Genomic DNA, 23,668 nt, shown 5'->3' with positions numbered 1-23,668 from the left:
GTGCTTGCAAGGCAGGCAGTTGCACCATTGAGCTAAATCCCTGGCTCTAATTTACGTCTTTTTGGGGGGGGGGGGGTTCCAGGGATTGAACTCAGGTCTTTGCACTTGTGCACCAGGCGGCGAAACCACTGAGCTAAATCCCTGGCCCAAACATGTCTTTTTAACATATGTCTTTCAGGTGATTTTTCATGTCCATGTCCAGATCCATTGAATGTTCACTTTATAGTTTACCTCTCAAAGGTTATTGTGTAGCCCTCATATCTAAAATGGTAGAGCTCACTTTTATGTCGCACGCATTACTTACAGTAATCCCTGTTAACATTAGATTATACTTTTCCTGGAATTTGTTCTGTGTAAGTTAATTTACATTGTATATGTATAATTATTGTAAACCGTGTAAATGGTTTTAGGTTATTTTTTTCTATATTCATTTATTTCAGTTTTTATTTTTTATTAGTACATGCTATGTTTGCAGTAAATAATGATTACATTCCTCATGGGGAGTTAGTACAGGTTCATAACACATCTTAATTCTTTTTTCATCCCCTTGCCTTCCCCTCCCTCCTCCTTCTATTTCTTGATCCCCTTGCCTTTTGCAAAAGATCTATCTCCTTATTTCTTCTGACCTATCTTTTATTTTGCTCTTTGTATTTTGGGTTTCTCATATAAGAGAAACCACGTGATAATTAAGCTTGTGTGTCTGGTTTATTTCACTTTATGGTACTTCTATTTATTCTATTTATTCTTTTTTTTTTTTTTTTTGGTACCGGGGACTGAACTCGGGTCCTTGCGCTTGCAAGGCAGGCAGTGGAACCACTGAGCTAAATCCCCGGCCCTATTCTATTTATTCTTTCTATTTATTTCACTTCAAAGTACATCTGTTTTCCTACAAATGTCTCGTTTATCCTTTTTTTATGACAGAGTAGTACTCTATTGCATATAAATATCACATTTTCTTTATCCACTCATCTGTTGACAGACATATAGGCTACTTCTAAGATTTAGCTATTAAGAATTGTGTTGCTATAAACATGGGTATGCATGTGTCACTGTAATATAACCCAAACTCTTTGGGGAAGATACTAAGAAAGGGAATAGCACAATATTGTTATTTACTTCATTAATTCCCCCATCTCCACTCCCCACTGAAATCTATCCTTCCCTTCCCTCTTTTTCCCTCCCCTTTCTCCCTTTTCCTTCCCTTCCCTTCCTTTCTTTTTCTTCGTGCTGTCTTACCTTCTTGCCTCCCTTTCTTTGTTGTAGTTTTAGTGTCTCTGTTCCAGTTGTCCTGGATTATCCTCAGAAATACTTTTTTTTTTCTTTTGGTACTGGGGGTCGAACTTGGGTCCTTGCGCTTGCGCTTGTACAGCAGATGGCTAAACCACTGAACTAAATCCCTGGACCAGAAATACTTCTTCTCAACTTGGCTGCCCTTCCCCTTTCCCCTGCAGTTAGTACCACCTATCATTATTCTATATTTTTTAAAAAAATTTTTTTCTTTATCTTGGGAAACCTTGTCCTTTTTTTTAGAGAACAGTCTGACAAGATTTTCCACACTTTGCTTTCTGTTCCATATTCTTTTAATGTTTAATTTTGCTATTATACTTTTGTTTCTCAACTTACCTACTTTCTTTTTTATTCTGTTATCTCCCCATCTCAGCCAGTTATATTACTTTCTGTAACTGTTTCATATATTGTTTTAAGACTTCACGTTTTAGAGCAGCTTTAGGTTCACAACAAAATGGAGAGGAAGGTACACAGCTAATCCCATGTAGTCCATGCCTCACGCATGCACAGCCTCCTCCTATCAGCGTCCTCCACCTGAGTGGTACATTTGTTACAGTCAAAATCCACACATTGTAATCATATAGCTTTTATGTGGAGGAGGTCTTATGGTTTTCACAGAAAATCATTTTTAGAGATAGACTTTTCTTCTGTTACCCTTGTACTCTATTATTTTTTCCCAGGCATCAGGTTAATCCATGCTCTTACTAGGAGATCTCTCTAGAGCTAATGTAGTGAAATGTCAGGAATATGAAGGTTGCTTCTGGGCCTGCTCACTGTGCACCTGTTGGAAGAAGTCCTTTCTCTGAGCTAATGTGGTACCTGTTAGGCAGATAGCCAGGGCCAGTATACAAAGCTGACTGACATGGGGACTTCTTTCCCTCCTCTGCTAAGACTCTTCTCCAGTACCTCTGCTGCCAAGGCCCTCCTCCCTGTCTTTTTTCAGCTGTGCTCTGGGGCATGTGCTTCTCTGGAGGCTCCAACACAGGGCTCCCACCCCTCCTCATTATCTGCCCCTCTCTTACTTGGAAGCTTCAAGCTTTGAACTTGGATTTGAAATATGAAAATCAAAATGAATTCTGAGTCTTTCTTTCTTGAAAGGCAGCACCTATAAGACAGAGGGACAGTGCTTAATCCTCTAGTTGGTACAAGTCCAGATGCTGATCCAGTGGTTTAAAACTGTGAGCTCCTCTCTCTGTTGTTTAGGTGGGCAGAGCTGTTCCTCCTGAGATCTTTCATGAGGCAAAGCATAAGCAGGCTTGTATGTCTTGACTTGAGTCCATGTGTCTTAGTAACTAAACTTGTCTTTCTAGTTTGGTGTTTGTGTTTTTGTTGTTTTAAGTTTTTTTTTTTTTGGTACCGGGGATTGAACTCGGGTCCTTGTGCTTGCCCAGCAGGCAGCAAAACCACTGAGCTAAATCCCTGGCCCAAGTTTTTTTGTTTTTTTTTTCAGTGTGGGATCAAACCTAAGGCCTTGTGTATGCTAGACAAGTGCTTTACCATTGAGCTAAACCTCCCAGCCCTTTTTTAGTACATTTTAATATTTACTTAGAGTGAAGTTAGGAGAGGCATTGTTAGGGGCTGTTAGTCATATGTCTCTTCTTTTTTAAATTATTGAAATGCTCTGAGTGTCTCATTCAAGTTTACATACTTGTAGTCTACTACACCTTTCAAATGTACGTATTACAGATTGGTTTCTGTCTCCTGAAGCTTCATTCTCTTGTGCCAAGTCATTATAAATATATCTAAATACTCCATGTGAGAAATAATGACGTTTATCACTTGGCAATGTCTTTCAGGGCTAAACCTGTGTTTTTGCTGCAATCTTTTTGATACTCCAGACAATAGAGATGATATATCTTGATTAATATACAAATCACCTGGAGTAGTCACCTACCAGTAAGCCAGGGATTCCAGCATTTACATATATGACAAATGTAGTTCTCTTTAAGTGTAACCACTAAATCTAAATACATTCCCTCCTTATGGAAACATGAAGGAAGCCTGTGTCTTTGATACCCTTGCTTTGGCAGCCAGTACTTGCGTCATTCTGGTGAGTTCAGATCTTGGTTCTATGTCCTGCCTTTATGTCGGCCGTGTAAGAATTAGATAGCAAAATATAGAAAGAAATGTGGAAGAACCATTACTGAGTGGATGAAATTATAGACTCTACAGTCAGACTGCCTGGATTTAAATTTCTGGTGTGCTTCCTACCGTTGTGTAACTTGGGTGAATTGCTGAGCACTCCAGTTGCCATTTTAAAACCTGTCTCACTTCTTTTGTTTTTCTTCTTTCTTTCTTTCTTTTTTTAGCATGTTGGGGGTCGAATCTAGGACTTTGCACATGCTGGGCAAGCACTCTGCCATGGAGCTACATCCAGCCCTTTTTATTTTAATTCATTCTTTTTTTTTTTTTTTTTTTTTTTTTTGCTGTATAGTTCAGGTTGGCCTTGGACCCACCATGTAACCCAGGCTGGCCTCAAACTCACAGCGATCCTCCTGCCTCAGCTTCCCTAATTCTGGGACTACAGGCATGTGCCACCATGCCCAGCCTTTTAATTCATTATTGAATTGTGTTTAGTTAAACAAGTTGAAGTGTTTTCTGGAACAAGACAAGTTATAAATAAAGAGGAGGAAACTCACTTCTATATATTTTGTATTTGGTCACCTTTGTGAGTTTTTTTTCTTTTTAAAGACTTTTGTTTTGTTTTGTTTTTGTTTCTGCAGGAGTGGAGATTGAATCCAGGGCCTTGGACTGAACTATGTATCCCTAGCCCTTTTCAGTTTTTTATTCTTTATCCCTTTTTTTTTTGTACTGGGGCTTGAACTCGGGTCCTTGCGCTTGCGGGGCATGCGGTGGAACCACTGAGCTAAATCCCCAGCCCCAGTTTTTTATTCTGAGTCAAGGTTTTGCTAATTACCCATCCTGGCCTTGAACTGTGATCTTTCTGCCTCAGCCTGTGCAGTAGTTGACATTACAAGTGTGTGCCACCATGCTTGGCTTCAATAGTTTTTAATAGAAAAAGAGTAGTCACCATCTAAAAAAAACACTTGATGTTTGGCTGTATATACACCTGTAACACTTATAATCTCAATATTTGGGAGGCCAATGCAGGAGAATTGAGAGTTTGAGGCCATTCCGGGGTACATAGTGAGACCCTATCTCAAAAAACAAAAAGAAAAAGTACCTTTTGTCAACGTCCCTCAGTCACTTACCCTTGAGTACATTTGCAAAGTAACTTATTTTCAAGAATCCACTGGGAAGAGTATGGCATGTAAGTATTACAAAGGTTATATAGTATTAGCTGTTTCATTGAGGTACAGGAATGTGTTTTCAAATCGTAGGATAAATGTGTCTGTGAGTATAAGCATGTATCTACATACTGAGTCTTATATAGTTTAATTCAGTGTCTATTCAGAATGACCACCTTATCTGCAAAAGTATCCCAAATAGCTGGGATTACAGGCACGCATCACCATACCTGGCTCTGAGAAGTTATTTAACACTGAAAGTACATATTTTACAGGTGCTGTTCCAGAATTCAAAGAAGAGAAATCACAGCCACAAGCAAAGCCACATTCTGGAGCTGTGGAAGAAACATTTAGAATTGTTAAGGACGCTCTCAGTGATGATGTCGTTAAAGCCACGCAAGCCATTTATCAGTTTGAACTGTCAGGTAAGAATTGTGTTTGATAATCTGGGGCTTTTAAGAAACAAAGTGGGATGTGACTTTTTGAAGAAAATCAGTCTCTGATAGTGATCACTTGGATAGTTGGCTATATCCAGGACTCTTGGAAGTAGACTTTGGAGAATAGCAAGTAACTATTAATATGAAGTTATGATCAGTCCATGTAGACAGGAGTACAGTACAATTACACTCTATGTACTTCCAGTGTTAAATAACTTCTTAAAGGGATGGGGATACAGCTCAGTGGTTCTGTTATGGTGCCTGCCTTGCAAGCGCAAGGTCGCGAGTTCGATCCCCAGTACCCAAAAAAACCAAAAAACAAATAACTTCTTAGAGCCAGGTATGGTGGCGCATGCCTGTAATCCCAGCACTCTGGGAAGCTAAGGCAGAAGGATCACAAGTTTGAGTTAGGGAGGGGCAAGTTAGTGAGATCCTGACTCAAATATAAAAAATGTTAAAAGAAAGATTGGGGATGCAGCTCAGTATGAAGGCCTTGGGTTCAATCCTCCATATGGCAAAAACAAACAAACAAACAATTCCAAACTCTTCAGCATATTCTTATGTAATGAAGAGGTAATCTTATGTAGAAGGGCATATGCATCATGACAGGTAGTGTAATGCTGGGACAAGTTATCCAACACCCCTAACTTAAAGGAAGAGAAGTTTATTTGGCTTATAGTTTGACAGGTTAGAGTCCATGGTTGGACTATCTCAAATGTGCCCACTTTTCTCCATCCGGATCCATACACACATATTCTCAAGCTCCTAGTTTACCCCAACACCATCCTTACCAGCCTTGCATGTCCTCTTAATCCCTCTCTGTGTTAGTCAGCTTCTCGGTTGCTGGGACATAATACCTTAACCCAGTGAAGTTGGCATATCAGGATTAACCATCACACTCTCTAGTGTATTAGCTACACTGCAAGTAGGGTAACTTATATAAAATGCAAACCGCATTCCATCGCTATCCCTCCATTGTGCATCCTACAGGATGAAGTCAGTAAGTTCTTTACATGGCTCACTGTGCTCTGTGCCTAGACTGCTCCTGAGCTCATCTGCTGCCACTTTTCACTCCCTTTCAACCTTCCAGTCCTACAGTACTTTACTCAGTCCTCACACATGCTGCATGCACTCTCGATTCTGCTGGTTGTTTTGTTTTTATTTTTAATATCCTGAGTTCCCATTGCCTGAAGTATTTCCCCTCTTCCTAGTCTATCTAGCTAATTCTTACTTAACTTTGAAAGCTCAGCTTCAACTGGGCTTTTCCGGACCTGTTTTTAATTTATTTAGTTAAGTTTTTGTGATCCAGGGAACAAATCTAGGGCCTCAGAAATGTTAGGCAAGTACTGTACCACACAAAAGTACTTTAGCAAGTGGTAGGTCAGTTATTATCTAGCTACACCTTCAGCTTGTCTCTTTGTCTGTCTTTCTGTCTGTGTATCTATCTATTGGAGAATGGGGATTGAACCCAGGGCCTTCTCACTGAGCTACACTCCTAGCCTTTTTATTTGTTTTTTGTTTTTTTTTGTTTTTGGTACTGGGGATCAAATTTGGGTCCTTGCGCCTGCGCAGCAGGTGGTGAAACCACTGAGCTAAATCTCTGGCCCCTTGTTTTTTATTTTGAGACAGGATCTCACTACATTGCTAAATTTCCTGGGCTGAGCTTCAACTTGGCAGTCCTCTTGCCACAGCCTCTCATGGTGCTGGGACTACAGGTGTGCGCCACCATGCCCAGCTTAATTTTTTTATAGTATGGGGATCAAATGTCAGGCTTTGCACATGCTAGGTAAGTGCTCTAGCAAGCAGTGGCTGAGCTACACCCTAGGTAATTTAATTTATTATGATAAAAATGCATAAAATTGCTATTTTAACCATTTCTAATAATACAGTTCAGTGGCATTAAGTACATTCACATTGTTGTATAGTCATCACCGCTGTCCATATCAAGAACTTTTCATCATCCCAAACTGAAGTTCTGTACCCATCAGACAATAACTCCCGTCCTTCCTGCCCCCAGTCCTTAGTAACCACTGTGTTTCTTTCCGTCTTTATGAAGAGTACCCTGACCTTTGATTAGTATGCTCTCATATCACCTTTCACCTCCTCTCTGTGAGAAAAATCATGTTTCTCTTGTTTACTGAAAGGTCTTCAAAACCTAGCACAGTACCTGGAATATAATAGGTGCTTAGTAAATATTTGCTGAGTTTGATTGATAGCGGCCTGAGGGCTTTAACCTGGGAAACAGCACTTTGGAAGATTATCTTGACTATAGTAATTGTTAAGTTTGTTTCCATGTCCATGTGTCTATATAGGTGAAGACGGCGGCACTTGGTTTCTTGATTTGAAAAGCAAGGGTGGGAATGTTGGACATGGATGGCCTTCTAACCATGCAGATGTGGTGATGAGTATGTCCACTGATGATTTTGTCAAAATGTTTTCAGGTGAGTTTTCAGTTTTATTAGTTCACTTGGGAAAATTTAGTTCTAATATTTTGCTTTCTCCTTTCTGTAAGACTGGTAAATGTTAGTAGCATCTTAGCAGCTATTTATGTTGAGGAGCATGTAGTTTTATTGCTTTTCTTATTGTTGCCTCTTCTGCCACTTCTTCCTCATCCATCCAATGAAGAGTAGATGTCAAATTTTTTTTCATAACTAAGGTGCTAATAATAACATTTTGAGAACAGAGAAATAATTCAAAAGGACTCCTTTATTCTGGTGGCTGGACTGAGAAACCTTATTTCTAGTAACACCAGAGGCACAAAAGTCAGCAGTAGCTCACTTATTGAGAGTAAGGTTATGCTTCAGTCTTGCTAGCTGTTGTCATAGGAAATACTGTAGATCTCAGCTCTCTGCCATGACCCAGCATCTCTGCCTTCTGTGCAAGCCCATATTGTATTCTTTCCATTTTCCCGTAACAGTGCAAGAAAAATTTTAAGGGTAATTTGCTTTATTTCCTCCTTTTAGGACACTATTCCATCTGGTAAGTTAATTAACATAAATTCTGAAAAATTAGCAGCAAGACTCTAAACTTAAGCATTAGAATAGTACAATCTAAAGAATCACTTATGTAATGAATTATAAATATTATTTGTACTTTGTTCTGTTATAATCTTGACGAATAGGACTACAGTGTTTCAGTGCTGAGTTCTTGCTTTCCAGTTTTTTTGTTGTTTTTTGGTTTTTTTGGTACTGGGGATTGAACTCGGGACCTTGTGCTTGCGAGACAGGCAGCAGAACCACTGAGCTAAATCCCCGGCCCCTTGCCTTCCAGTTTTAATGAAGGATGCTAGAAACCTACATTCTATCTCAGCCATTGTTACATGGTACCCACAATGATCAAAGTTTTACTTTTCCATTTTTTGTAGTAGTGTTAAATAGTCATTGTGGGGGCCAGGTATGTAGCTCAGCAGTGCTGCATCTGCCTCGCAAGCACAAAGTCCTGAGTTCGATCCCTGCTACAGGGGAAAAAAAAATAGTCATTGTACAAAAATTGGAAATCATACTTAAGAAAAAAGAAAATAAAAAATATTTTTATATTACTGAAAGACGACCGTCAATTAATTTGGTTTAACATATACATATATATGTATGTGCATGTATATAAATATGCATATGTACTTAAAAAATAAAGTCATACCATTACTGTTTGATAATCTTTTTCACATTGTACACTATAACATTTTTTAATGTTCATAGTAATCTCTTTAATCATTTTTTTTTTTGGTACCAAGGATCGAACTCAGGTCTTTGCGCTTGCGTAGCATGCGGCGAAACCACTGAGCCCTCTTTAATCCCCAGCCCTCTTTAATCATTTTTAGTAGTTTGTTTAGTGTTTCAAAAACTATTGCTTCATAGTGTTTAGACTACTTTGGACACAAAATGCTTAATAAATGTTTGGTGAATATGAATCTTATATTTTTTTAAAATTTAAAGGTCACATTAAAATTATTGTCACCTTCTAAACTAAAATGACAGTAATTATATCTAATATTTATTGTATGATGGCTGTGGGTTAAGCAGTACACTTTGAAGTCCTTTGAGATAAAATATTTTCTTCATTATATAAAATAGAGACTGAGACTTTGATGAATTGAATAATAAACCCAAAGTCTGATAGTGAGTAAATGTTGGAGCGAGGATTTGAATCCAAGCTAACTTCAAAACTCATGCTTTTGTCATCCTTTTCTGATGTCTAAAGGTGAATCAATGGCTTTTTTTTTTTTTTCAAAGTTACTAGGGGTTGAATTCAAGCCTTTCATACTGAGATACATTTTCAGCCCCACCACTTTTAAATATTTTTGAGACAGGGTTTTGCTAAGTCACTAAATTGCCTGTGCTGGGCTCAAATTTCTAATCCTCCTGCCTCAGCCTCTCAGAGTGCTGGGATTAAAGGCATGTGGCACCATGCCCAGCTTTTTTTTGTTTTGTTTGAGACAGGGTCTCATTATGTCATCCTAACTGGCCTCAAACTCCTATGTAGACTGTCTAGGCTGGCCTTGAACTCACAATCCTCCTGCCTCAACTTTCTGAGACTGGGATTATAAGAGTGTGTCACCAAATTGGCTTCAATGGCTTCTTTAATTTACCTTTTATTTACATAGTATAAACTTGAAACAATAGGCTTTCCCCTTACATCTTTCTATGAATATGATTAGGAGAGGTCAGCCAGGTATGAATGTTTTTTTAAAACACATTATTATAAGGTGTATTTTGTAGTACCAGTATAGGTTGGGAGCAAGTTTGTTTCTTATGTCCTTTCATTCTTGCTATTTATCTTTTCTGCTTTCTTTTAAGTGAGTACATGGACCTTATAACCTAAGAATTCTCTTTTTAGAAAATGTAGCCATTCTATTCTTATTTATATAGTGGATACATTATAAATACTTATATAAAACAACTAGTAATCAAGTGATCATAATCTCATTTTGGCCAGTAGTAAAGCAGTAAGCTAGAAATAAATTGGAGCTGGGTGCAGTGGCATGTACCTGTATTCCCAGCTACTCAACAGGAGGCGGACTGCTTGAACCCAGGAGTTCAAGGACAGCCTGGGCTACATAGTGAGAGCCAGCCCATTTCTCAAAAAAACAGTCCTGCCCTTCCCCACACCCCCACAAAAAGAAAGAAAACAAATCATGTAAGATTACTTTATCTGAGGAGATGTATATTTATATAAACACACACATAGCTGTATTTTAGTATTGTTGAGGTATAATTTACATACCATAAAATACATCTATAATTGTATGCAATTTTTAATACATTTTTAGTTGGCCAACCATTACTAGAGCCAGTTTGAGAATGTTTCCATTACACCAAAAAATTCTGTTTGCAATAGATCCCTATTTCTATCCTATCCCACCATATCCCTAGCCAGCCAATAGACAGCCAAACACTTCCTTTTTGTCTCTATAGATGTTTTTTACATAGGGAATTACAAATTACAAATGGAATTACAAAAAATGAAGAAGAAACTCAACTGCTGATACGTGGTACAACATGGATGGATGAATCTCAAAAGCTTTATGTTCTGTGAAAGAAACCAGATAAAAAAGACTTTTTTTTTTCAGTCCTGGGGATTGAACCCAGGGCTATCACATTGAGCTACATCCCCACCCCTTTTTTGTTTTTTGAGACAAGGTATTGATGAATTGATAAGTTGCCCGGGATGGGGTTGAACTTGTGATCTTCCTATCTTAGCCTCCTAGAGTGCTGGGAGCCACCATGCTTGGCTTCAGTTCCTTCTTATTGCTAATAAGGGGCCGGGGATTTAGCTCAGTGCCTGGCAGGTGCAAGGTCCTGAGTTCGATTCCTGATACTGGAAAAAAACCAATTTCAGTCTGCCTTATTGCTGAATAATATTCCATTGTATGAGTGTGCCCCATATTGTTTATCCACTTACCCACTGAGAGACATTTGAATTGCTTCAGTTTTTGGCTATAATCAGTATTACTACTCTCAGCATTCTCACATGTATTTGTTTGAATGTATGTTTTCTTTCTTCTTGGGCTCCTAAGAGTGAAATTATTGGTTCATGTGGCGATTTAACTTTTTAAGAAACTACTAAACTTTCTAAAGTGGCTGCACTGTTTTAGCATTTCCAGTAGCGCTATGTGAAGATTCCAGTTTCTCTGCATCCTGCCCAGCACGATGGTTGTCGTGTGTGTGTGTGTGTGTGCTACTGGGGATCGAACCCGGAACCTTGTGCTTGTGAGACAGGTGGCAGAACCACTGAGCTAAATCCCTGGCCCAATGGTTGTCTTTTATTACAGCCATTCTAGTGGTACAGGGTGGTGTTTCATGTGGATTAACTTACATATCGTAATTATTAGTGATTTTGAATATCTTTATGTTTGATATCTGTTTACATTTGGTGAAATATTTATTCAAAGCCTTTGCTGATTTTTAAATTGAGTTGTCTTTTTATTATTGTGTTATAAAAGAGATTAACATGGTCTTACTATTATTGGGTGGTAAGATTCTTTATAAGTTCTGGATGCATGTTCTTTATTAGATATGTGACTTGCACATTTTTCTCCCAGTCTTTGGCTTATCTTTTCATTTTCTTAGTAATATATTTTGTATTACAAAAGTTTTTTGTTTTGATAAAGCCTAATCTGTCATTTTTTTCCTGTCATGGTTGATGCCTTTCCCTCAGTTTTTCATTCTTTTTTGTGCTATTATGAATGAAATTGTTGTCTTAATTTTATTTTTGAATTACTTGTTCCTACTGTACATGCATACAATTAATTTTTTCATACTGATTTAGGATGCTGGGAATTAATCAGTGAAGCCATTTGGAGCTGGATTGTTTTGTTTTGTTTTGTTTTTGGTGGTACTGGAGGTTAAACCCAGGGTCTTCATACTGAGGCAGCTTCCCAGCCCTTTTTTATTTTTTGAGACACAGTTTCTCTAAGTTGCCTAATCTGGGCTTGAACTTGTGATCTTCCTGCCTCAGCCTTTTAGAGTGCTAGGTTTACAGGCATGGGCCTGGATGAGGCGGGATTTTTGTGTGTGTGGCGGGGGGAAGATTTTAAATTACTAATGAGTATCTCGATATATGTCAATAACTTTGATTTTTTTGGTTTGTTTTTTTTTTTTTTTAACCTGGGATCGAACTCGGGTCCTTGCACTTGTGGGGCAGGCAGTGGAACCACTGAGCTAAATCCCCGGCCTTAGCTTTGATTTTTTTAATGGTTTCATCAGCGTATAATTTATGTAATCATACATTTCTCATTTTTAGAGTGAAATCTGTAATCCAGAAGTCTGGGAGGGTGAAGTGAGAGGATTGAAAGTTCAGACCCAGACTGGGCAAGTGACTTAGTGAGATTCTATCTCAAAATAAAAAATCTTCAAAGGGCTGGGGAGGTAGCTCATTGCAAAGGTCCTGGGTTCAACTCTATTACCACCAACACTCCGAAATTATAATTCAGTGGTTTGTGTATCCGTTGCCATAGTTGCCATAGTCCAGGATGAACTTGAATTTGTTATGTAACCCAGGCTGGACTCACACTCAGTTTGCCTGCCTCAGCCTCCTGAGTGCTGTTGTTGCAAGTGTGTGCCACCACACCTGGCTTATTCATGACTTTTATAGTAGCATGTATTACTACTTTATTCTTTTTTTAAAGTGAGGTGAAATTCAGATATCATTCAGTTAACCATTTTGTTTTTTGGGTTTTTTTGGTACCAAGGATCGAACTTGGGTCCTTGCGTTTGCTAGGCAAGCGACGGAACCACTGAGCTAAATCCCCGGCCCTAGTTAACCATTTTGAAGTGGACAATTGAGTGCCATTTAATACATTGACAGTACTTCAAAGCATCACATTTCTCTAGTTCTAAAACTTTTTTTTATCATCTTACAATAGCACCTTGTGCTGGGATCACTCCCTCCTTTTGCCTCTCCCTGGCAACCATTAATTTGCTTTCTCTATTAATTTACATATGCTGGATATTTCATATATGTAGGATCACATAACATGTGATCACTTGCACTGGCCTCCTTCACTTAGTATAGTGTTTTTAAGGTTCGTCTAAGTTGTAGCATGTATCAGTTCTGCATTTCTTTTTTAACATTTTAAATTGGTTATGCAGATTAATGGGCTTCATTTTGGCAGGTTTGTACATTCACAAACATACTTTGATCATTTTCACCTGCCCTCCATCACTTCTTGCCCCGGTTTCCCTCTAGTTTCACATGGCGGGGGGGGGCTCAATGTATATAATAGACGTTGCTCATACCTGACCTTCCTATTACCCATCCCTACCCTGCTCTCCCTCTTACTCTTTTCTTCTTGTCTAATAATAGGCCCCCTTCTACTTTCTTGTTGTCTTTTTTAGATTCCAAGTATTAGAGAGAACAAGCAATATTTGTCTTTCTGAATATGGCTTGTTTTGGTCAACATCATGGTCTCTAGGTCCATCCACCTTCTTGCAAATGACAGAATTTCATTCTTCCTCGTTGATGAATGATACTCCAGTGTGTGTGTGTGTGTGTGTGTGTGTGTGTGTGTGTGTGTAATTTTCTTTTTCCATTTATCTGTTGATGGACTGGTTCCATATAGTGACTGTTGTGAATTGTGCTGCACTAAACATGGATATGGAGCTATCCCTAAGTATGCTCACTTTAACTGCTCTGGGTATATACCAAGAAGTGTTATAGCTGGATCAAATGATATTTCTATTTTTAGTTTTTTGAGGAACCTCCGTACTGATTTCCATAGTGGCTATACTAATTTACATTCCCATCAGCAGTATAGGCGTGTTCCTTTTTCCCCACAGCCTTACCCAGCATTTCTTGCTTTTTTGTATTCTTGATAGCCATTCTGACTGGGGTGAGATGGAATCTCAGTATAGTTTTGATTTGCATTCCCTTCTTTTCCTTTTATGACTGAATAAAATTCCATGTTTGAATATACTACACTTTTAATCATTCATTTGAGGACGGACAGTTTATTTCTGCTGTTTTGCTGTTATGAATAATGCTCCTAGAGACATTCATATACAAGTTTCTGTGTGGACATTTGTTTTTATTTGTCTTAGATTTCTACCTAGGAGTGGAATTGCTAGGTCATGTGGTAATTCTCTTTTAAGTTTTTGGAGAACTGCCAAACTGTTTACCATAGTGGCTGGACCATTTATATTCCCACCAGCAGTGTAGAAGGGTTTCTGTTTTTCTATATCCTCACTGTCACCAGCGCTTATTAGCTTTTCTTTTTATAATTTTTTGAAGTTATTGCCATCGTACTGGATGTGAAATGATATGCTGTAGTTTTGATTTGCATTTCCCTAATAGCTAATGATATTGAATGTTTTTTTATGTGCTTATTGGTTACATATATAATTTCCTTGGAGAAATATCTATCCAATCTTTTTCTCATTTTTAACTGGGTTGTCAGTAAATGAGTTTTAAGAATTCTGTATGTATTTCCAGATATATGACTTGCAAATGCTTTCCTTTTTATGGACTTTCTTTTCAGTTTGTTGATGATATATCTTGAAGCAAATACATTTTTTATTTTGATGGAGTCTAATTTGTGTTTTTTTCTCATTGCTTTTAGTGTCATATCTGAGAATCTTCGCCAAACTCGAGATTATAAAAGTTTACCCCTATATTTTCTTGTAAGAGTCTCTAGTTTTAGCTTTTACATTTAGATTTGTGATCCATTTTGAGTTATTTTTTTATATATGGTATGGGTAGGAGGTCCAGCTTCATTCTTTTGCATGTGTATATCCAGTAATGGCAGCACCATTTGTTGAATACACTGTTCTTTCCCTTGTTGAATGGTCCTGGCACCCTTGTTGAAGATCAATTAACCTTAGATACAAGTTTAGTCATGCCTGTAGATGTACAGGTAAAGCTAAATATGGAACTACCATATGGCCCAGCAGTCTTCTGAAAGAAGCCAGACATGAAAACTCTACATATTGTATAGATTTTTTATATGAAATGTCTAGAATAGGTAAATCTTTAGAAACAGAAAGCTGATTGGTGCTTGTCAGGGTCCGGAGGGAGAAGGAATTGCTAATACTAAATCCATGCAGGGTTTCTTTTTTGAGTCAAGAAAATGTTTTGGACTAGATGTAGTAGATGTACACAGCATTGTGACTATATTTAAATGGCCTTGAATTGTTATCTTTCTATAAGGCCACTAATCCCATTATGGAAAGTCTCCCTTTTTTATTCATCAAAACCTAATTACTCCTCAAAGCTGTAACCCTAATATCACTCTGGAGGTTAGGGCTTAATGAGTTTTTTTGGGGGGGGGCAAACATTTGGTGCATAATACTTAGCAGAGTCTTCCTGCAATCTTCCCACAGCTTCTTGATGCAGTTTTATCTTTTGTCAAATGTATCATAGTATCTTTTTTTCCTGGAGCCCTTTGTCTTTGAGTTACAATCTAAACTGGTAGTTCCTCAAGCTGGCTATGCAGCTGTGGTCCTGGGAATTCTTTTACTCTCTTCATGTTGAATCTGCTTTCCGGATCTTTTATCTTCTTTTGAGGCTTACATTCTCATTTTGTTGGCATCCATTCTCCAGTAGCTGCATGAGAAAGGATATATTGTGGGCAATTTCTGTGTGTCTTTGAAGTGATTTTTATTCTACTAACTTTTTTTTTATATAAAGGATTGAACACAGGGTCTTTGCACTGAGCTTTATCTTCAGCCCTTTTTTATTTATTATTTTGAGACAGACAGGGGCTTGCTAAGTTGCACAAGCTGGGCTCAAACTTGCCATCGTCCTGCCTCAGTCTCCTAGGGTGCTAGGATTCCAGGGCTGCACGACCTGGCTCAGCCTTTACCAACACTTTTGATTATTTGGCTCACTAGAGATTTTTCAGTTGAAATTCACTTTCCCTCAGAATTTTGAAGCCATTACTCCATCTTTAAGATTACAATTGAGAATTTGATCCTGTGCTTCTTCTTTTATATCTATGCTTGCTCTTTTTGAAATCTTTTGGAATCAGAACCTCTTTCTCTGTGGTATTCAGAGATTTTACAGTGCTACAGGTGATATGGTCTGTGTGTGTGTGTGTGTGCATGATTTTCCTAGGTATTTGATGGGCCCTAGAAATGTTATGTTACTCCTTTGATAGTTCTCTCATTTCTTTCCCCTCACTTTCTGACTGAAAGTTTAGATCTGATTTAATTGACATTTTCTCCTATCACATATCTCTTTGTATAACTTTGTTGGCTTTCTGTTGGATTTTGATACTGTGACTCCGAATTTTAATTTTCCTACTCTTATTTTCTGATTGTTTTTCTTCTGTCACTGCCTCTTTCCTCTTCCTCACTCACCCTAGTAGTTTTCTATTACTACTTCTCCACTTTCCCCTTTCCTCTTCCCTTCTTTTATCACCTCCTCTTTTTGACTGTCCTTCTTGTGCTTCTCCTGTTCCCCCTCTCCTCCCATACTCTGTTCTTGATACATATCTTCCGTTACCTCTGAGGACATGGATTTTGAAATTTTTAATTTATTCTTCATTTACTTTATGCTCCCTCCATCTCTCCCCCTCCCCTCATCTCTCTCATTTTTTGTCATGTTTCTACTTTGATTTTCGCCCCACATGATGTTCATTCTTCCTTATGGCCCACCATCTGTAAAGCTGACTAGAAGCTGTGTCGTGGACTGATAGGCTTCACTGTAGAGTCACAGAGCAATGAGCCGGTTCATTTAACTGAAGGATAGCAGGTGTCAGTGTGTGTAAGTTTTTGGAGGTGCTGTTCTTTCAAATTCTAAAGATCTTCAGTATCGTAAATCAGAGTTACTCCTCAATCTGTTCTTAATAATTTAAGGATCTTTAACATCACATTTTCTTGTAGAGGCGTGTAGCTCAGTTTATTCATAAAACAAAAGAGTTGGACTTAATTTCATCTATAACCAATCTGTGGCCTTGCTACAACCCTTATTTAGAATGTGTGTTTAATAATCTCAATATATGTATATAATAAATTAACTCCCATACCTTTTCTACAAAGAACCTTCATGTGGCACAGAAACAAAGGGGTGGGGTGAGCTACTAATGTATCAGACACATATTGTACCTTCTAGGATATATATATATGTATTTTTTTTCTGTCTTATAAGACAGAAAATTATGAGAGCCAGGCACACCTGGATCTGAACTAAAGTAACTACCACATATAAGCTATGTGACCCTGTGTGAGAAAAAACTTCTCTGAGCCTCAATTTTCCCATTAATTCTTCTGTGTGCCAGACTTTGAACCGATACTGGAATGAGAGTAGCAGATCCCTCTTTCTATGGATCTAATGTTTATTATTTATTTTATTAGCCACAATTCTATTTTCATGCTTAAATTTTTACATTCCAGCATTTCTTGGTTGAAATAATGCTAACACATCTTTTTATGTCTATATTATATACTTCTAATGGTCACTTTAAAATACTTTATATATTTACACTATTTGATTGCTTGAATTTAAACTTGAAATGGTTAAAGGTTAAATGAACTATAATAGATTGGAAATTAACTAAAATAAACAGTATTTGGGGCCGGGGATTTAGTTCAGTGGTTTCACCGCCTGCTGCGCAGGCACAAGGACCTGAGTTAGATCCCCGGTACCAAAAAAAAAACCCAAAACATAGTATTTGTCAGAATTTGAGGGCCATGCTTGTTTTATTGTAGTATAACTACTTTATGAATAAATATTGCATCTTCAGCTTTTTGCCATAATGTTTTGATAATTGTTTACATGTTAATTCTTCTGTTAGAGGATATTGTTAACATCTAAGTCTAGGAATTGGAATTCCCTCAATTCTGATATTAAATGCTTTAACAGGAATTTCTATCCTGAGCTTTATGTAACTCAAGGAGCTTATTTTTATGGTGCCGTTCTTGAAGCAGTACATCCTTTAGGGCACTAATAGTTGCATTCTCTTCTCTCATTTTCTCATTTTAGGGAAATTAAAACCAACAATGGCATTCATGTCAGGAAAATTGAAGATTAAAGGAAACATGGCCCTAGCAATCAAATTGGAGAAGTTAATGAATCAGATGCATTCCAGACTCTGAAGGAAAAGAAACGAAAATGAAAAAAAAAAAAAAAAAGAAAAAAGAAAAAGAAACGAAAATGTGGACTGCTGTGCTACAAAAGTAAAAAAGCTCAACAGTTAAAATCTAACATTTGTTGTCTTCCCTGTTGTATTATAAGGATATGCATGTTGTTTTTTTGGTACCAGGGATCAAACTCAGGACCTTGCACTTGCAAGGCAGGCGGCAGAACCACTGAGCTAATCCCCTGGCCCTGCATGTTTGTTCTAAAAAATAAATTTTCTTTATCTATAAAACTTCAAGTTGTAATTAAAATAGCCAAACATAAGCTTCATTAAGTGGAATTTTAAGTCATTTTGTTTTTATAGCTTGAGAGTTTTTCCCTCTGGGCCTTATATCTCATCTTCTTTCAGGAAAATTATGTATTATATACAACCAATCAGGATCAAGCAGTGAAATTAGCTCTTTACAAAACTGCTTCTCCTGTGAAATAAGGGCAGTTTGTTTAAAATTTTTTACTTTTGGATTGTATACTAATGAAAATTGTAATGATAATTTGGATTTTTTTATACTTAAAGAAAATCTATGTGCATTTCACAGAAATCATCTAATAAATACTGCTTAACAAATACGACTTGTCAAAACTAAGTGAAATAAAGTTTTTCATTTTTTCAGCTAGCTTTCCAGATATAGTTATCTATAGGAAAATATTAAGTGTACTTCAACTAATTGCAGTATGCATCCTATTACAAGTATATTAATAAACACTGTCTTGCTATTGATTTACCTATTCTGGATATTTCATATAAATGGAATCATATATGAAATGTTTTCAAGGTTCATCCATGTTATGCATTGTGTCAGTTTTATTACTTTATTATAGGTGCTGCCTCAACATCCATTTTTAGGCCTGGCATGTTATGTGAAGCCCCACTGTATACCCTAGTTCAAACTTCCCCTCCTTATGTGGTTGTTTTCAAAAATATAGCCCACTTGGTCTTCTCCTAGTGACCTAAAATTCAACATATCCCACAGCTGCTGATAAAACTTGATGGTCAACACCAGTGTGAGTCTTGTAAATAAGTTCACCCACTTTGCAAATGTTGTCTTTAAATTAGCCAAGCCAGAACTCCCTCAAGAAATGCAAGAGATAATACCCGTGGACCTTAATGAATGCATAGTCCCAAGAATTTCCTTTCTTTTCCTCTTTCCTCGCCCCCACCCCCACTGGTTGATCTCCCTGCTGCCTCCTGATTTCCTGGGAAGAAATAAGAATCTTGTGTTTTATGTGTTTTGGTTTCAGCTGATGGACACACTCAAACTTTTCTCTTCTTTGGGACTCTCCTAGAAAGTGGCCTTTTAGAAAGAGCCCTCAAGACCAAACTAGAAAGAAACTGTGGGGCTGGATGTGGCTCAGTGGTAGAGCACTTGCTTAGCATTCTTAAGGCCCTGGGTTCAACCCCTAGCACCAAAGCAAAGCAAAAACCACCATATCAGTCTGGCATGTTTGGCACATATGTTGTCCCTAGGTGCTCAGGAGGCTGAGGCAGGAGGATAATGAGCCCAAGAGTTCAAAGCCAGCATAGGAATACAGTGAGATCCTATCTCTTTAAAAAGGGGGGGGGGACTCATAATAATAAAATCACAATAAGCACTGTTACTCCTTTTCATTATCAACTAACATTTCATCATTTGGATATATCACATTTTACTTATCCATTCATAAATTCGTAGACATTTTAGGTTCTTTCCACTTTTTGGCTATCATGAATCATGCTCTTGGAACATTAATGTATAAGTTTTTGTGCTAATGTGTTCATTTCTCTTGGCTGTAGATATGGGAATACTTTGCTAGGTCATATGGTAATTTTGTATAACCTTTTGAGGAACTGCTAGTCTGTTTTCTAAAGGGTCCACACCATATTATACACTAGCAGTGAATGTGGGTTCTGATCCTCCACATCTTCACCAACACTTTTCACTGTCTTTTTTGATTTTAAATATCCTAGTGTTTGTGAAGTGGTTTCTTATTATGGTTCCAATTTCTTTTTCCATGATGGGTCAGTTTGATTGTTTTGAAGATCACAATTTTCTAGTGAAATTCTCCATTCTATAATTCATATTCTTGAACATACTAATCATAACGAAAGGTTGTATCTAATAACTATCTACATCACGTGTGCATTTTTCTATTGTTTTCTCCCTTTTGGCCTTTGTTATGTTTATGTTATGTTCAGTTATGGCCTTCGTTCAGTTCACTTGTTTTTTTGCATATCTGATAATTGTGGATGGAATACCGGATGTTAGGTTTGAAAAATTATGAAGACTTTTCTACCAAAGATTATTTTTTTTGACAAGCAGAAAAATATTGGAATGCCACCTGCAACCAGGGGTGGAGGTAGTTCAAATCTGTGTTGTAGGCATTAGTAGGACTGCTTGTGGTTTGCTTTTACTCCCATGATGTAGTTCTTTAAGGGCCTCAACTGAAACTGAGGTGTTTACCAGGGCCCTTCCTTCCTATTTCTTCCCAGCTCCATGTGACAGCTGAAGATTTCTGCTCAGATTGTTTTTTTCTCTTGGCAGTTGCTTTCTGTTTTGTTTCTTGGCTTCTTGCCCCTTGTTTTATAGGTAGGAATCTGCAAGCACTTTGGGTGGGAGATGGCATACAGAGTGACTGGTTGTTTTTACTGTGATTGCTTTTTCTGTGATCTTGGCCTGTCAAGCCCCAGCTGCCCTAATTAACTAGACCTCCAAATGTTGTGTCTCCACCCCAATGACACTATCCCAAGCTTTGGATGCTTTTCTCTCTTTGGCTTCTGTACTCCACAGACCAACAATACTCCTAGAAGGAAAAGTGGCTGAAAGTGTAGGACTCACTTCAGTGTTTTCCCCTTCCTCCTGGGTGCTTGAACTCTTTAAATCTTGGCTGATTAAGTTGCTCTCCAATAGTTATAAACAGCTTTTATAGTTCTCAGTGGGAGAGTTAATTTGTACAAGGTATCTACCTCCATGATAGCTGGAAACCTGCATCATTTAAAAAATTCAGCATAGGGCCTGGGATTTACTGCTCAGTGGTTCTGGCACTGGCCTGGGAAACACAAGGTCCCAAGTTCGATCCCTGGTACCAAAAAAACCCAAAGAAAAATACTGAAATTTTGGGCCAGGGATTTAGCTCAGTGGTTCCTGCCTGCCTCACAAGTGCAAGGCCCTGAGTTCGATCCCTGGTACCAAAAAAAAAATTCATCATAGCCTGGCATGGTGACAGATGCCTGTAGTCCCAGCACTTGGGAAGGTGAGGTAGGAGGGCCACTGTGAGTTTGAGGCCAGCCTAGGCTACATAATGAGTTCAAGGCCAGCCCAAACCGCACAGCAAGCCCATTTCAAAAAAAAAAAAAAAAAAAGGGCTAGGGGGAGGGGTGGGGATTTAGCTCTGTGGTTTTGCGCAAGGACCCGAATTTGATCCCAGGTACCCCCCCCCCCCCCAAAAGGGCTGGGAATGTAGTTTAGTGGTAGAGTGCTTACCTAGCATGCATGAGGCCTTGGGTTCAATCCATAGTACCAACCCCTCAAATGGAAGTAAGTGGAATTGCATGATTTTTTTTTTAAGTTGATTATGGTTAAAACCCCAACATAATATACAATTTACTCTTTTAATCACTTCTAAGCTTATAGCTCAGTAATGTTAACTATTTAAATTGTGTAACAAATCTCTAAAACTTCTTTTATAAAACTGAAACTCTGTATGCATTAAATATCAACTCCCTCTTTATCTTTTCCTCCAGCTCCCTAGAATATTGTTTCCATGATTTTGACTGTGCTACATCTTTCATATAAGTGGAATCATTTAATATTTATTCTTTTGTACATAACTGGCATATTTCACTCAGGATAATGTCAAGTTTCATCCACACTGTAGCATATGACGTGGTTTCCTTTTTTTGGTATCAGGGATCGAACTCCGGACCTTCCACTTGCTTTCGAGGCTGGCAGTGGCACCATTGAGCTAAGTCCCTGGCCCGGTTTCCTTCTTTTTAAAGGCTTATATCCCAGTTTAAGTACATATCACATTTTCTTTATCCATTCATCTGTCCATGACATATAGGCTGCTTTCATCTCTTGGATATCGTAGATAGTGGGGCCGTGCATCTTGGGGTGTCAGCATGTCTTTAAAACCCTGCCTTCAGTTTTTTGGAATATATACTCAAAAGTGAGATTGATGGATCATTATGGTATTTCTATCTTTGAGGTCCCTTTGTATTGTTGTGTATAGTGGCCACACGTTACAATTCCATCAGGAGTACACAAGGGTTCCAGTTTCTTCACAAGAGCACATCTTCAGACTATGTAGCAATTAACTATGTTTTTAGAAAGTACTGTATAGACATTATTGGGCACTGCCACATAAAGCTAATCAGGCATGCTGTGAACGTTACTTACCATTATTATTGTTCTGGAGATACTTAGTGCAGTGATTAGAAAAGGCATTAAAGGCATGAACTCTGGAACCAGACTGCCTGGAATAAGTCTGGGCTCCTCCAGGTACTAAGTGATCTTGAGCAGATTTCTTCATTTCTCTGGGCCTCAAGTTTATCCGTAAATCAGTAATGCTAATAGCACCCACTTCATAGATTTCTTAAGAGGAAAGAAGCACCTGGTGCAAATCTGGACACCTAGTATGTTGTATGAAAAGTATTAGTAAATGAGGGTCCAGCAGTCTCGCGTCTGTTGTGCCATGTTGTGAGTGGTACTTGTGTGTCCCTGATGTGCTGAACGAAAGTTTTACCGAGTTTTAGGTGTTACTGAGCAGCCCCACTCCCTCCGGGCTGTGTGTGTGTTGCTGCTGGGTGTTAGGCACCTCCACAGGGCAGCGGTGACTGGGCTGTAAGCGGTATGCCTGGCATATCCCTGGGCTCAGAGGTGACAACCGGTGCGTTATTGCAGGTGCCACGCACAGCGCAAACAGAGCAATTCCGTCCACTCATTGCGTTTAGGCTGAGGTGTGTGGAGCTGAGGGCAGCGGAGATCGCAGGCCGGCCGTGTGGGGTAGGAAGACGGTGCTGCAAACGTCGTGGGTCCCACACCTGTCGGGGATCGGGGACAGGGCTCGCGAGGGCCGACGGCAGGTTGTCCCACACCTCCTGGGGCCAGGGCGCCGACGGTAGCGTGCGCGCGTGAATGCAGCTGGAGGATCGGTCCGCACCTCCGACTGCGAGCTCGGTGCGTGTCGTAGGAGGTGTCGTTACACACTTCCTGTGGGTCTCACAGACCGCGGCGCGCTTCCGGTGCCGGCTGGAGCCCCCGGTCCGAGCCCCCGCCCCGCGCTCGGCTCGGCCCCGCCCCACCCGTGCCCCGCCCCCACCTCGCCTGCCGCGCTCCAAGCTGGGCGCGCGGAGCCCGGGGCGCACGGAGCGGCGCGCGCCGGTGGCAGAGCCAGGCTGGCGCCCCGCCCCCCGTCCGCCGCCCGCGGGCGCCTTCCCCGCTCACTTGCCTCTGGTGCCCGGCCCTGCGGCCGCTCTCCTGCCGCCGTCCTCCCCTCCGTCCCGTCCCGTCCAGCCCGGCTCCCGCAGGCCCCCCACCGCTGCCCGCCGTCCGCGTTCCTATGGACAGAAGCACAGACACCTGCAGGTGGGTGAGAGCCCGCGCGCGGGGCGGGGACGAGCGCGCCGACGCGGCGACCCGGGCGCGGAGC

The 23,668-nt window shown here is 39.4% G+C and overlaps 2 protein-coding genes across 8 annotated transcripts in view; both read left to right on the top strand.

Annotated features, from left to right (window-relative positions):
* Hsdl2 (hydroxysteroid dehydrogenase like 2) overlaps positions 1 to 18,059 on the top strand; it is a 74,768-nt gene extending 56,709 nt beyond the window's left edge. For both annotated transcript variants that reach the window (XM_004849566.4, XM_013073795.3), the window contains 3 exons: positions 4,811 to 4,960; positions 7,285 to 7,413; positions 17,888 to 18,059. In XM_004849566.4, coding sequence (XP_004849623.1) covers positions 4,811 to 4,960; positions 7,285 to 7,413; positions 17,888 to 18,000 — 392 coding nt within the window. In that variant the 3' untranslated portion in view covers positions 18,001 to 18,059. The remainder of the gene's footprint in view (positions 1 to 4,810; positions 4,961 to 7,284; positions 7,414 to 17,887) is intronic.
* A 5,211-nt stretch (positions 18,060 to 23,270) lies between these two features.
* The window catches only part of Kiaa1958 (KIAA1958 ortholog), a 177,176-nt gene continuing 176,778 nt past the window's right edge, over positions 23,271 to 23,668 (top strand). For all 6 annotated transcript variants that reach the window (XR_015439880.1, XM_021262240.2, XM_004849565.3 and 3 more), the window contains exon 1: positions 23,271 to 23,604. The gene's annotated coding sequence lies outside the window, so the exon portion shown is untranslated. The remainder of the gene's footprint in view (positions 23,605 to 23,668) is intronic.

The sequence above is a fragment of the Heterocephalus glaber genome, unplaced genomic scaffold (genome assembly GCF_053883595.1).
Source record: "Heterocephalus glaber isolate CG9 unplaced genomic scaffold, H.glaber_assembly_v1.0 deba00001479, whole genome shotgun sequence".
NCBI lineage: Eukaryota > Metazoa > Chordata > Mammalia > Rodentia > Bathyergidae > Heterocephalus > Heterocephalus glaber.
This window is presented reverse-complemented; position numbering and strand designations above follow the sequence as displayed.